Below are 14,236 nucleotides of genomic sequence, written 5' to 3'. Positions count from 1 at the left end.
TACTGGGACATGTGCATGCCCACACCAAATAGCTGCTGCCATGACTGTGCTCCACGAAGGTGTCAGTTTAGAGTGACACACACCTATTTGAATCTGCTTGCAGGTGATGGAGGATATCCCTTGAGGCCGTGGCTACTTACCCCTGTGCGGAACCCGCAGAACAGCCATGAAGAGGAGTACAATTGTGTGCACACTCATACCCGTGTTGTGAATGAGCAGACCTTTGGCCTGTTGAAGGTGCGGTTCCGCTGCCTAAGCAGGTCTGGTGGGGCACTGCTATATAGGCCTGAGAAGGTGGCGAAGATCACCATGGCCTGTTTCAGGCTGCACAACATGTGCGTCCAAAGGAATGTACCACTGCCACCTGACATTGACATGCATGGGCCGAGTGAGGATGAAGGGGGAATACTTTTGAAACGCAGGGACCATGAAAGTAATGTGCCTTTGACACACTGGCTGCATCTGGACATGCACACTTGTTTTGTCAGAAGTGCCCCAATGTACACCATCACACATCAAATGTACATGCACAAAAAGAAGTATGTCCAGCCAATGATTTTCTTGCACACAACGGGTGTATTTTCCAGACACGTGATAATGTGCAGATAATCCCCTCACAACCCCCAGTGAACTCCCTCACCCACCCTACAAACCCCAAAAATACCCAAGTAAACTCCCTCACCCACCCTACAAACCCCAAAAATGCCCAAGTAAACTCCCTCACCCAACCTACAAACCCCAAATGTCCCCATATGTACAACAAACACTGGTCCCTTGACCAACGTACATTTTCCAAATGTCATTGTCTGCCCACTCTATTTCTTTGCAATTTTGGGATCTGGGGGTGCCATGGTCAAGCGCCGTGCACTCCTCCGTGTCAACCGCACGGGGCTCGATTGGGCCGAGGTAGAAGGGGTTGTGGCAGTGGAGGTGTCGATGGTCAGTCCCATGCCTGCCCCAAGGTGTGGGCGCTGCATATGAGGCAGGTTTGCAAGCAGGGCCTGCGTAAGTGCCCCCAGACACTCCCTCATGGCACTTGTGGATACCTCAACAGCAGCAGTGTTGGCTGCGATGGCTGTGGCAATGGCCCTCATGGAGTCATTTCCATCTGATATTTGTTGCCGCATCAGTTGGAGCATCGACTCCTGTTGTGCCTCAAACCATGACAGGCAAGCCTCGAAGGAGTCGTTGGCTGCCGGAGTGCTGGTGACCGGGGTGGTGGTAGGCAGGGTGGTGGTAGGCAGGGTGGTGGTCGGTAGGGTGGTGGTCGGCAGGGTGGTGGTCGGCAGAGTGGTGGATGGCACCTGCGTGGGGCCCACGTCCAGGGCACAGTTCTCCTCAAAGAGGCCTTTGTCTGAGTCTCCAAGGTCCGAGTCGTGGAGGCAGGGATTGTCGATGCTCTCGGCCTCTGTAGGGAGGGTAGGCTGGTAATGGGGCTTGGGGTGGGTGTGCCGGACATGATGTCACCCTCATTCTCCACCTCTGTATCCACAACGTCCGCGGTGGCTGGCGGAGCGGGAATGGAAACGCCTCCCACTGTTGTGGGTGGCTGCTGCTGGACTGTGGCTGCAGGTGTTTCCTGCAGGGTTACTGCCCGGTGTGGCACACTGCCTGTTGCTCTGGACAGTTTCTTGGGCTGGGGGGGTGGCGGTGGCCCTAGTCCCTTGCTGTGCAGTGGATGAACTTGCGCCCCTGTCCTGCATTCCATCTTCCTCATCGGTGCCTGGGGGATAGAAGAGATGCAGGTCATCAGTGATGGTGTCACATGACAGGTACACGTATTGCGCTGTGATATGTTCATACATTCATGCATCAATTTATTTCAGGGGTGTGGGATTTGGTGTTCTGAGGGGGCATGTGGGCAATCAATGCATGGCTGGTGGCATGGCATTGGTATGGTGTCTGTGTGGTGAGTTCCATGGGCACGGTTTGGTCATGTTGCACCTGTGTTGGGATTGGGATTGGCACTCAGCATGCGTGTGTTACAGGGTGTGGCACACATTCTTGACTGGATATGTTGATGTGGGCCTGGGACATGCATTGCCTTGCCTAGTCTCACTTCCACATCACTTGTGCCACATCATGGTTTGGCCTACATGGATGTGATGGGTCACTCACCTTCTTCTGTGGATGATGCGGAGCCCACCTTCTGGTCTCCGATTCCCTCTATGGATTCAGGATCTATAAAGGTACTGACGGTCTCCTCCCATGCCGTCGACTTCACTGGGGAGTGTGGGCCCCCGCCTGTCGCCATTGCGGCCCTCCTGTTCTCTGCCAGGATCTTCCTCACCCTGAGGCGGAGGTCATTCCACCGCTTCTGACAGTCGCGCACACTCCTTGGGGTGGTTACCACTGCCGACACCCTCTGTGCGACCTCCTGCCAGACTTCTTTTTTCTTGGTTTAGGCTGCATGCTTCATGTCGGTGCTCCTCGTGTCCGCATGCTGGGCCAGGGTGTCAGCGAGCATACTTAGCTCAGCGTCTGAAAAACACTGTTTTCGCTTCCTGAGCTGGTAACGCTATGGGCGGGCCCCGCAATGCCGGTATAGGGGGGTTGGTGGCCCTTTACCGGCATGGCGGTATTGCCACTACTGGCATGGGGGAACGCGCATGCTCACGCACTCGTAATCACCCGCTGTTAGCGGGTTCATACGAGCACAGACACGCTCATTCCGGCATGCCAGTAATGAACACGCTTTTACCGGGCAACTCGTAATGAGGGCCAGTATATTTAAAGCAACAGAGTTAATGTAGATCTGTGATTGTCTAACCTCTTAAGCATAACTGTTTTGCGTCAGTGCAATACCTGGGGGGAGGTCGGAGGTTTATTTATGAATTCAATGATGATACCCAGGAAGAGAAAGAACTGGATGTACAAGTAGTTCACAATTCCTTCTTCACTGATATTCACAAACGCTTACCAGACTATCAAGCTTCCAAACTCCAGGAGCAGGGATAATTAAAAGTATTTCTGGGTTTCTTATAGTAAAGCCGGATATTCGCCTGGAGATTAATTGTTTGGAAGTTCATAGACATGTGTTAATTGTACCGTGGTTGAACAGAAGTTGTTTAGATTGCCTTAATGCTTTGGTCTCATCTATATATAACCTTTTCATTTCTAAGGCGTGTATGAACCTTTCCACTGGAGTCTAAAGACTAGCAAAAAAGCCAGGCTTGGAAACTGAAACAGATTGATTAAAATGAAGGTCTGCAACAGCTTTCACAAGAAAAGAAGTGTGCATTCTCGGTTACCTTATCCTTTTGGATCACTGTGTAATGTTCTTTTTGCCCAAAGCCTGGATATGACTAACTCTATGTGCAGAGGTAATAGTGAGAAAAGCCATTTTCAGTGTTCGATGCTGTAAATCATACATATACGTGGGGTCAAATGAAGATGCCAAGAGTATGGCAGAGTAAATATTCAGTTACAAGGGAAGATAGGCTCTCCTGATTGGGGATATATCTTTGAAATCCCTTCCAAAAATCCTTGATCACAGGAATCTAGATTTTTCTGGTCAGGTACATTAGTGGACAGATACGCTTTTATGAAGGAGAATTTTAAACCAGATATAGCCAAATAGAGAAGGTAGGGCAATGCCATATTCTCCTGACAAGTCATTGCATATTGTCCCTTGTTGCAATACAAGAAGAAACTATACCACTTAGAAGTGTATGATGCTCGGGTGGAAGAATGGCTGGCTTATCTTAAGACTTCCATGTAGTTGCAAGTTAGATTCAAGTGTCAGTACTGAAGGTGTTCAGGAGCCATGCCGTCAGGTTCAATGAGTGAAGTTTGTGGTGGAACATGCTGCTGTTCATTTTCGTCAAGAGATCTGGTCTGCATGGTAGTATTCACATCTGGAATGGATACCACCTCTGTGAGGGACAAACTGGTGTTGCCAGTATAATTCTAGTCCTGGATTGTTTCAGCTTGCCGAACACCTTGGGAAGTACAGGCATCAGAGGAAACGCACAAATAAAAACCCACTTTCAAATTCATCAGAAGGGCACTGCCCTTAGATAGTGGCTCTGGGAACATAGTTGTGGCATTTTGCTTTTTCTTTCAGTGCAAACAGGTCTAACTGCGGTTGGACCAATCTTTGAAAAATAGCTCTAGTGACATTCATTTAAGACCCACTCATGGTCTTCTTGGAAGGACCAGTTCAGTGTAACTGCTTATTTATTCTGATCCTTTGGGAGTTAAACTGTTGTGATTGTCAGTCTCCATGACAGAAGCCATTGCCAGATTCTCTTGCTTTCCTTGACAGGATTCTAGAGCTTGTTCCTCCTTGCACTACCACATAGACGTGATGGTGTTGGTCTGAATAAGTATTAAAAGGTGCTTTTTATGGAAGAAACAAATGCTTTAAGGCCCAAATCGACGACCTTGTGGATCGGACTATTCCTGTGGTAAAGTTTATACGTTTCTGACCAGAGTCAGTCCCTGTGATAGGAGCAAGTCCTTATGACTTCCCTTGCCATGTGTGCCTTGCTGTTGACTTATGAAAGGGAAACCCTTGATTCAGGTTGTTTATTCTGCACCACCAACTCAGGGATCCCTGGAACGAAAGTGGGCTTGTGATTCATTCCTGCCAATCGTTTGTTCTTTGGGAACATTGGTCCTCCACACATTCTCACAGTGCCCTCAGGTGAAGACGAGCGTGAGAGACAATCGCAATGCAATAAACCATTAATTCCAGAAGGGTTGACAACTTCCTTGCCATGCCATGATAGGAGCTGACGGCTGTATTGCTAAGCATTTCTGTTGTTTTTAAGAAAATTCTCTGAGAAAGAAACTCTTTCATGAGAACAATGTCCAGGGTTGCACCCAGGAAATGAATCTTTTGAACGAGGTTCGTCATTGACATTTTCATTTTGACATGGAGACCTACGCCAGTCCTTTTCGACAGCAATAGAGGTGTGCAGGGGCGGTAGTGACCAGCGAGACACATGTGGGCATACGGAACCACCTGTCTGGTTATTGTGCATCTTACAAATCACAGGCCTGCAATTTGTCAGCAATATTGACAGAATCATCTGGTGCTCACCGTTTGCATTGCACAGGCAGAAACAAGTGGTTACAGTGGACCTCATTACATGGTAGGCGGTAGCCATGGCGCTATTAGCACCATGGCTACCCCCTACCACTGTCGGAGTCCGGGTTCCCGGAATAGGAACTTTACCGGTCTATTCCGACCTTTGCGGGACCGGTAAGTCCCCATTCCGGGAACCATTCCCATTTGAGCCCCCATAGGGCTCAATGGGAATGGGGAAGGAGCTAATAACGGTACTGCAATTTGCTGTACCGTTATTAGCTCTGAGGTCCCTCAGCGGGAACCGTCCATAACGCCTGGGCAGACCACACATTAAGGACGGGACCCGCTGAGGGACCTCGTAGTAGGGCGGTAGGGGATTACCGGCACCAGTGCCCTTATCGGTGCCGGTAATCCCCTACCACCTACCGTGTAATGAGGCCCAGTGTCTTAACCGGTGGTATAAAGGTGTTTCTTTCTGAGGAGTGGACCTGAAAGCTTATGTATATTTTTTCCATCTTAAATGTATATTGTCCAATAAAAAGTGGTTTACCTCCACAGTTTTGAGGTTGCTGTATTAATAACTCTTAATTAAGGGTGCATCTTGTTTGATGGTGTTTTGTATCTCTATATAGTGCTTGAATACCACCAAAGTGGCCTCTTGGTGCTGTCCTCTAGGATAACACTGCTAGGCTTTTCGTGGTACTCTACTCAGTCTAAAGCAACTTCTGTCGGCATCTGTAGACTTCTCATTAAGCTATTATGAAAGTTATTTACTGTGGAAGCACCCATGTCTGAAGGAGCCTATAATGAGATTAGATGAGAATGCACTTGTTCATAATATATTTGCTCCTGCATCTGAGAAAAGCCTGCCTCCCATTGTAACTTGGTGAAAACTTACTTTTAATTCTTGTTGCCGTGATTGAACCTCATAATGAGGTATTTAGAGTCATCTCTAAATAAAATGTCGATACAGTCATTCTGTATAGTACCAAGCACATATTTGGATGTACGCAGGACTTTCCTGGCCATTCTCATTATGCTGTTGTGAGTGCAGTGGCAATAACTAACAGTGATATTGGTACTTGAACATAGGAAGACAAGTATTGGTCTTTTGTAGCAAGTAGCAATTTCTGCCATATGATATGAGCGCCTAGGCATGTAACTGCAATCCATGTCAGAAGATCATGCATTATTGTCATCAGTGGTCGAAGTATACGAAAAGAAGTCCCCTCTTCCCGCTCCCCACGCCCCCTTCCACTCGCAATACCAACCCTATACCTGGTCTTGACTTTCCTCCATTCCACCACACCACTGTGTAAATACTGAAAGAAACAGAGTAAAAGAAAATGCATTTCAAACGACCCCCATTACCTTTATTCATTGTCCCCAACAGCATGCAGCTTTATGCACCCTGCCCTTTATAATCACCCACCATTCGCACATCTTAAGGGGCATGCTCAAGATTCAAGCCAGCCCTCCCACCTACCCATTAACTGGACGTACAGCTGAGCCTGCAGTATTTTCACGTTAAGTTGCTTAAATGCAAAAGAAACATTCTGATTACCGCAGGAGCAGGGCTATGATGGTGCTTGGCAATTATCTTTGTCCCAAGCAGGCCTCTGAAAAAATAACAGCAACCCAGCGGTTCTACGATAGCCCACCATGATGTAAGGTTGGAGCTGATCCAGCAGGTTCCAGGTCCAAATCCCCATTAAGGCGAAAGCAAAAACAAACACGCCTGCTGTTTAAGGGAATGCCCCTCTGGAAGCAGTGACCCCCGACGCAGTGCACTGATGTGCAAGTTTCAGCTTCTTCCTACACTTATATTTTAAAATGAAACGATTCCAGAACAGTTTCTGATGTGATCGAAGATAGCGACGATGGCGACGAAGAGGGCCCATTGAACAGCCATCCTGTCCGTCGCAGCCATTACCCGAGCCCCAGGATAGCTCGGCGGCCATTTTGTTGCCGATCCAATCCTTATGTACTGAGATAAGGACGAGGTTACCACAGACCCCGACGGAGGATCCAGAACCAGGCCCGTCGGGAAGCCCTCCGAACAAGCGGAGGAGAGTCCACCCCGCTCCTCCCTTCGTGCCCGCGAGGCCTGTGGACCCCTCATCTCCTTCGCCGGACCCTAGAGAGTTTTGGATGTAATGCTTAATGTTGAGCCTTTGCCACCTCCCATGGTTGTGCATGTGTGTACTGCTATGTATTCTTTTATTCATGAGCATGTGAATCCATGCCAGACCCCATGCTGGAGAAGGAACAAGTAACTTACCTGTAACTGTTGTTCTCCAGCATGGGTCTGGCATGGATTCACATGCGAACCCTCCCGCCTACCCCTCTGCGGCTCTTCACTTGGTCATACTGCCACTTTGCGTGCTACCAAATCTGAGGATGGCTGCCAGAGGCGGGGCTTAGGGAGAGGGCAGTCATTGGCTGGGGGCAGTATGACCCAGAGATCAGTGATTGCTTACTACTAAGAAAGACAGATCAGAAACGAAACTGATACTGATTTTTACTTTACCGAGGATTCCCAGCCTGACGACGGGGAATATTCATGAGCATGTGAATCCATGCCAGACCCATGCTGGAGAACAACAGTTACAGGTAAGTAACTTGTTCCTTTTTTCATCTAAACCAATAAATCAGGAAAAAATGAACAATTATTTTGAAACCGATCGGAGTACTGACAGTTATTTAAGTAATGTTATGAAGATAACTTCTGAAATTCCACAAGGTCAGGGCTCTAATACAATGATCGAAGGGGTATAAGAAGCACTGTCCCAAAAAAGTACACTAAAACGAATGAGGGGAATTGAATGACGTTCTGTTGTCCTACGATTGATTGGCACAAATTGAAGTAAGGTATGTGCATGTTTTAACACCTCTATTTTTGTATGTGATTTCCTATGTTCACACAATATTGCGAAGGTTAAAGCCAGACAGTAAACTTGATTAATTGATCTAACTACATTATCTCATGTAAGTTAAAATAATATTGCTTGTTTTCAGGATGCTAGGATGTTATGATGCGTTGCAGAAGAAATATGTAAGTGAAAGTATTACAAAATATGCATGTTGCTTTTATTTTATATTTGATATTTAATAAGTGCCATATAGATAGGCTCGAACCATAGTTATAGTTTCCTATTCATTGCTATTATGTTTATATTCAGGCCCATAGCACAAAACATGGGAAGTACATACCAGGAGGTGGGTGGCGGGGATACAACCTTGCTTCTGTAGCACTTATCAACAAAGCCGCCAGACAGTGAGTCTTACAGAAGCCTCTGCACAACTCACCCAGTGTACAGAAAGCAAAAGAGAACACATTTGCTTTAACCATATGCAAAACTGATCACCCGCCCGTTTCCGCCAGCTCCATGTACCAGATCAGTAAGATAGATCTGGCGTAGCCTGAATTTAAACTGGTGAACCACTGTTTCTTTGTGCAAAACAGCTATGAAACAAAAATATAAACAACTACTTAAAAATTTGCTCTGAATTGTTTAAGATACTCTCAATATGTCTCTATCATATGTGCATCCTATTAACCTTATTCTTGCAGTCACGTGCAGGGCAGACTTCTAAATGTTCTTTTCTAATACATAAGTAGTCATTTATATTTTTGTTTTATAGCTGTTTTGCTTTGCACAAAGAAACGGGGGGTTTCACCAGATTGAGTCTCAGATATAACAAGCAATCCTTTGTCTTGATGAAGACCCAACATTAAACAACATGAGAACGCTGGGGATAAGCGTATATCAACAGAGGGGCCGAAACCCATTGTCGACCAAGATCTGACTAGACCCCGTTGACTGACTAGTCTTTTCTCTTTCTTCCACCAAGGACAATAACTTTCCTTCCCACAACATTTCACATCTGTACATTACAGAACAATTGGAAGCCCTGTGCATTTGTAAGGTGCTTGTATATCAAGAAATTGTGTTTTAAAGCCCCTATAGGGCAGGGGAGAGAACATGGGACAAAGGCAATAGAATACAATAATGAATGGGATACAGATGGTCCTACTCCTTCATTCGGATCATGCAAGTGCAGAGAGAGAGAGAGAGAGAGAGAGAAAGAGAGAGAGAGAGAGAAAGAGAGAGAGAGAAAGAGAGAGAGAGGGGGAGAGAAGGGACAGGGGAATGGGGTAAGTGCTGGGAAAATCCCCAGAGGGGGAAGTGGCAGGGAGTAGGTTGCCAGGAAACCGGGAAGTGCTTGGCAGAGGTCATATAGTAAAGAGTTGTCATCTTCCGATACAATAAGTGCAGTCCTGTGAAGGAACACAGGCCAGTGGGTGCCCAAGGGCAAGTGCTGGGAGCTGGAGGGGGTGTAAGCGATTGGGAGGAAGGCCAGGACTCAGAAGGACACATAAGGGCCAACGCCACCACTCTTAGCGACTGAGGGGGTTAGCACAAGAGGGGGAATGGGAAGAGGGAGGTGAAGAGGAAAGTCTTTAGGTGCTTCTGGAATTTGAGGAGATCGGGCTTAAGACGGAGAGGGTGGGGGAGGCTGTTCCAGAGGAGGGAGCCAGCCGAGGAAAGAGATTGGCCTCCAGCATACTGCTTAGAGAACCGCTTGACACACAGAGTTTGAGCCAGAGGAATGTAAAGACCTGGAGGGAGAGTATTTGGTGATAGCAAGTTATAGATAGCGTGGTCCCTGGACCCAGACAGCCTTATGGATAATGCAGAGGGATTTGAATTTGATCCTTGCAGCAACCGGGAGCCAGTGGAGGTATTTTTGGGGTGGAGAGATACAGTCTCTGGGCTTGAGGCAAAGGATAAGCCTTGCAGCCCTATTCTGGATAAGCTGAAGGGGCGGAGAGAGGAAGAGGGTAGATTAAAGAAGAGGTTCTTGCAGTAGTCCAGCCTAGAGAGTACCAGGGCTCTAGAGACATTGAGCTTCTGAGGAAAGGTGAGGAAAGGAAGGATGCCTCTGAGGAGGTGGAGTTGGAAGTGGGCCTTCTTGGCAAGGTCCATGATGTGAGGGAGGAAAGAAAGAGAGGGGTTGAATATGACTCAGAGGTTTATAGCTTCAGATGAAGGAGAGCCAGGGGAAGCCCATAGAAGGTGGCCAGAGAGAAGGGAGGAAAGTGGGAGCAGCAATCCTGATAGGAAGGACCTCAGTCTTGCTGGCATTGAGGCAGAGACTGTTCGATGCACAAAAGTACTGGATAGCAGAAAGGCAGTCAGAAATGGTAGAGGAAGTAGCAAGAGGGTCAGAGGGAAGTTTAAAGAAGAGTTGGGTGTCATCTGCATAACACTGAAAGTGGGGATGGAAAGTGGAAATAAGGTGAGCAATTGGAGAGAGATAGACTTCAAAGAGCCAGGGTGAGAGCTTGCCCCCACCAACCCCTTCGGGATGCCACAGGTAGAGATAGAGGTGGAAGAGGATAAAGAGCCCAAAATAACCTGGGAGGGACAGTCGGTGAGGAAGGAGGTCAGCCAGTCCAGTGCCCGCTCTGAGATACCAATGGTATCATGGAGCCGTTTTATGAGGATGGAGTGGTTGATCGTATCAAATGCAGAGGAGAGATAGAGTAGAATGGGAACGTCGGGAGAGTTAGAGTCCAGAGATGCGAGCCGTTCTTCATGGGTGTTCAGGAGAGCAATTTCTGTGCCTCTGGATGCTCGGAATCCAGATTGATGGTTGTGTAAGCAACCAACCAGCTCAATATGCTGAGTCAGTTGTGGGAGTTCCAATTTCTCAAGGAGTTTCCCAAGGAAGGGCATGATAGAGATGCAGTGATAGTTAGCTGGAAATGCAGGATCAGCAGAAGTTTTTTTTAGGAGGGGGCGCACAAGTGAGTGCTTCAGGGAAGAGGGAAAGAACCCACTAGCAAGAGAGTGATTGCAGAAATCAGCAAGTGCCGGGGCAAGGAAGTCAATGTTGTCCTTAATAGTTCTGGAAGAACGGGGGCGGGGTCCTGTTTGGAGGAGACCTTCATAGAGCAGACAACCCTAGAGACCTCATCCGATGTGCTAGGAGAGGTGGAGGGGAAGGCTGAAGGAGGATGGGAGGCAAGGGGTGGAAGGTGGAGGTGAAGCGGAGAGGAGGAGGAGAGAGTTCTCTGGATGTTCTGAGTTTTTGCAGTGAAGGGCGTGGCCAATGCAGTGCAGACGGCCTGAGAGGGAAGAGGTGTGGTGGAAACTGCGGAAGAATTGGCTAGTTCATTGCAGATTTTAAAAAGTTCAGCCATGTTGTTGGATGCACCAGAGATGCAAGCCTGGATGTGGGCCCTCTTCTTGGAGCGAATCGAGAGACGATATTGCCTTTGGAAAAGGCGACAGGCCATTTTGTCAGAGGATGATCTTGAGGTCTGCCACTTCTGTTCCGCAACTCTGCACTTAAGCTTCAGGGCTTCTAGATTAGAATCGTACCAAGAGTTACGCTTGGTGGCATGTTTCAGGTGAATCCTCATAACTGGGGCAAGGATATCAAGTGTTTGTGATGGCGAGGTGGAGATTGCTAAGAGCAACATCAGCCGTAGAGTCTGCAGTGGCAGTAGAGGGGATGAAGGTAGATGCGAAGGCAGCAGCTGACACTCGTTTCATCAGGCGAATGTCAAAGAACGAGGTTGGCAGAGCTGGGGAGGTGAGGTTAGGGGGCCAAGAGGGCCCAAGTGAGAAGAGAGGAGGGAGCAGTCTGAACCAGAAAGAGGTGTGATGAGAGGGAGAGGAGAGCAGAAGTCAGTGTGGATGAAGGCATTGAGAGTGTGTCCAGCTGAGTGAGTAGGACCACAGGGGAGAATGGAGAAGGAGAGCGAGGTGGAAAGGTCACGGAAGAGAGTGGTAGCCCTGATAGAGGAATCAAGGTTGATGTTGAAGTCACCTAGCAGAAGGAGTTTAGAGTTAGATGACAGGAGAGAGGACGAGAAATCCACCCATTCTGAGAGGAACTGTGTGATGGAGCCAGGTGGTCGATAGATAGTGGCAATGGTCAAGAAGGAAGGAGAGATGACCAGTTTGCAGACCAGGCTCTCGAAGGAGGAGTATGGATGGGTGGGTATAAGGGACGAAGGGATCCACTCAGGGAAGATCAGGGCAACCCCACCACCATCACGATTGGGGCGCGGCTTAGAGATACAATATGATGTGATATATGATATGGCATTTATAACACACCTATACACAAGTGTTTCAAGGCGCGATGAGGCAAGGGAGGGGGAACAAGGGAAGACAAACAGCGATCTTACTAGGCCAGGTGTCATTCAGATCGTGCAAGTGCATGGGAAGGGGGAAAGGGAAAAGTGCGAGTGGGAAGGGAGATGGGAAAGTGCAGTACATGGGATAGTAGAATAAATAAGATAGTAAAACTGCCAGAAGGTGGAAAGTGCAAGGTACTTGCAGACATAAGTGGTGGAAGGGGGACTGTAAGGGATACAGAAAACAGTCCCCAGGTGCAGGGGTTGCCAGGGAGGCAGTGCAGGTGTGCAACTGGCGGGGCCTGGGCCCAAGATCAGAAGGGTGGCCAGGTAACCAGTGCAGTATCAGCCAGGAAATTCAGCAGCGGAGAGGGGGAGAGAAGGCAGAAGCAAAGAGGAAGGTTTTGAGGTGCTTCCGGAACCAGAGATGGTTCTCCTCAAGTTTCAGGGAGGCAGGAAGTCTGTTCCAGAGGGAGGCCCTTGCCGAAGAGAGAGATCTATCACCAACTCCTAGCTTGGAGAAGCGACTGACCCTGAGGGAGTTGGAGGCGGATGAGCAAAGAGCTTGAGAAGGAAGATATTTAGGAAGAGAGAGTTAAAGGTATTGTGGCCCCAGGCCGCAGAAGGCCTTGTGGACAATGCAGAGGGTTTTGAACTTAATCGTGTAGCCATCAGGGAGATGGGAGTCAAAAGCAATGACTGAGCTGGCCTTGAATCATGTTTCTGTAAGAGCGAGGATGTCTAGGTCAAGGTTTTCAAGGAGGAGGCAGATTTCAGCAGAGTGTTTGATTGCAAGTGGGCATTTAGCATAGCCAGGTGAAGCAGGTCTCTGCCTTTTAAAAGTTTTCTGGTGAGGAGTACAGGGGCGTGGTACCCAAACGGAGGAGGAGGGGCAGAGAAAGGAAGGGGTAGCAGGCACAGGAAGGAAGTTGATGAGAGATGGCAAGCGTCAGTCAAAGAGGAGGAGGTTGGGTTGACGACCCTGAACCGTGATAGTGCCATTGCGATAGACATTAATGAAGTATCTGGATGATGAGAACCCCGCCATGAGTACTTCCCCTCTAGTGACACCATTAATGGGTGAGGATAAGACAGGGGAGAGAGTAGAGATAAGATGAGGAGTCCAGAGATCTGGAGAGGGGAGAGTGAAGAGGATATCAGTGACAATCTGTCTGTGAGTTGCAGTAGGTGTCTATGTTGAGTAGACCAGGGTTAGTGGTCAAGAAATATTTTTAAAACTTTTTCCTTCCAGGTTTTGTGAGAGAAGGGGGATAGGTGAGAATAGATGGTGAGTACCATAAGGGTGGCAGAGATATACAGGATGGAGGATAGAACAAGAGGCTGTACTGCACAGACAGAAACTCAAGCGGGTGGCCTAGTAGCCGAAAGAAAGCAAACAGGTACAGTGGGAACACTTGAGCACAGGAGGCACACAATGCAATGCAAAATGGGGGGCGTGGAGATGGAAAACACACCTAGATTCGAAATATTAAGAAAGTCACACAATGCAATTGTTTGTGCCCTCCCTGATTTATACGTGTAGAATTGAATAAACATACACTCCCTGGGCAGGGAATAAGGCACAAAAAAGAAGGCTGCGAGAGTTCAAGGAAAAATGTATCTAGATCTCTGAGAGCGCTCTGAACACATTAAAGTTACACCATATTATATAGTACATTGGCATATTTAACACATGATGCTACGTTGGACCCGGATTGGTCAGCCAGGGTCGTATCTTAGGTGTGGGCATCATCTCTTCCTCCGGGTTGGTTTCTCAATTGGCGGGAGGATTGACGTCAGACATCTGTACGCCGGGTGGGTGAAGGTCAGGTCACTGTGAAACATGGTGGTCACTATCTAAGCTAAGAAAATACATTCTAAATAATGCGTGCACTAAATACTGGTTGATCAAAAGACACTCAGTAGTTTATCATGTCACTATACAAATCACACAGTTATCTATAACATCTGTGACGTTTGGGTTATACGGATCACAGGTTTACGAGTCTTGACCACTATAATACTGTCATTGAACTGTAGGGTTA

At 47.9% G+C, this 14,236-nt stretch overlaps 1 protein-coding gene across 1 annotated transcript in view; it reads left to right on the top strand.

Annotated features, from left to right (window-relative positions):
* HORMAD1 (HORMA domain containing 1) overlaps positions 1-14,236 on the top strand; it is a 2,731,278-nt gene that overhangs the window by 614,590 nt on the left and 2,102,452 nt on the right. Inside the window, exon 4 of the mRNA XM_069642620.1 lies at positions 8,054-8,090. Within this exon, the coding sequence (XP_069498721.1) occupies positions 8,054-8,090 (37 nt within the window). The remainder of the gene's footprint in view (positions 1-8,053; positions 8,091-14,236) is intronic.

Source organism: Ambystoma mexicanum, chromosome 1p (assembly GCF_040938575.1).
Source record: "Ambystoma mexicanum isolate Mex_15411 chromosome 1p, UKY_AmexF1_1, whole genome shotgun sequence".
NCBI classification, from domain to species: domain Eukaryota; kingdom Metazoa; phylum Chordata; class Amphibia; order Caudata; family Ambystomatidae; genus Ambystoma; species Ambystoma mexicanum.
Note: the sequence above shows the minus strand (reverse complement) of the source record. Positions and strands in the feature narration are given on the sequence as shown.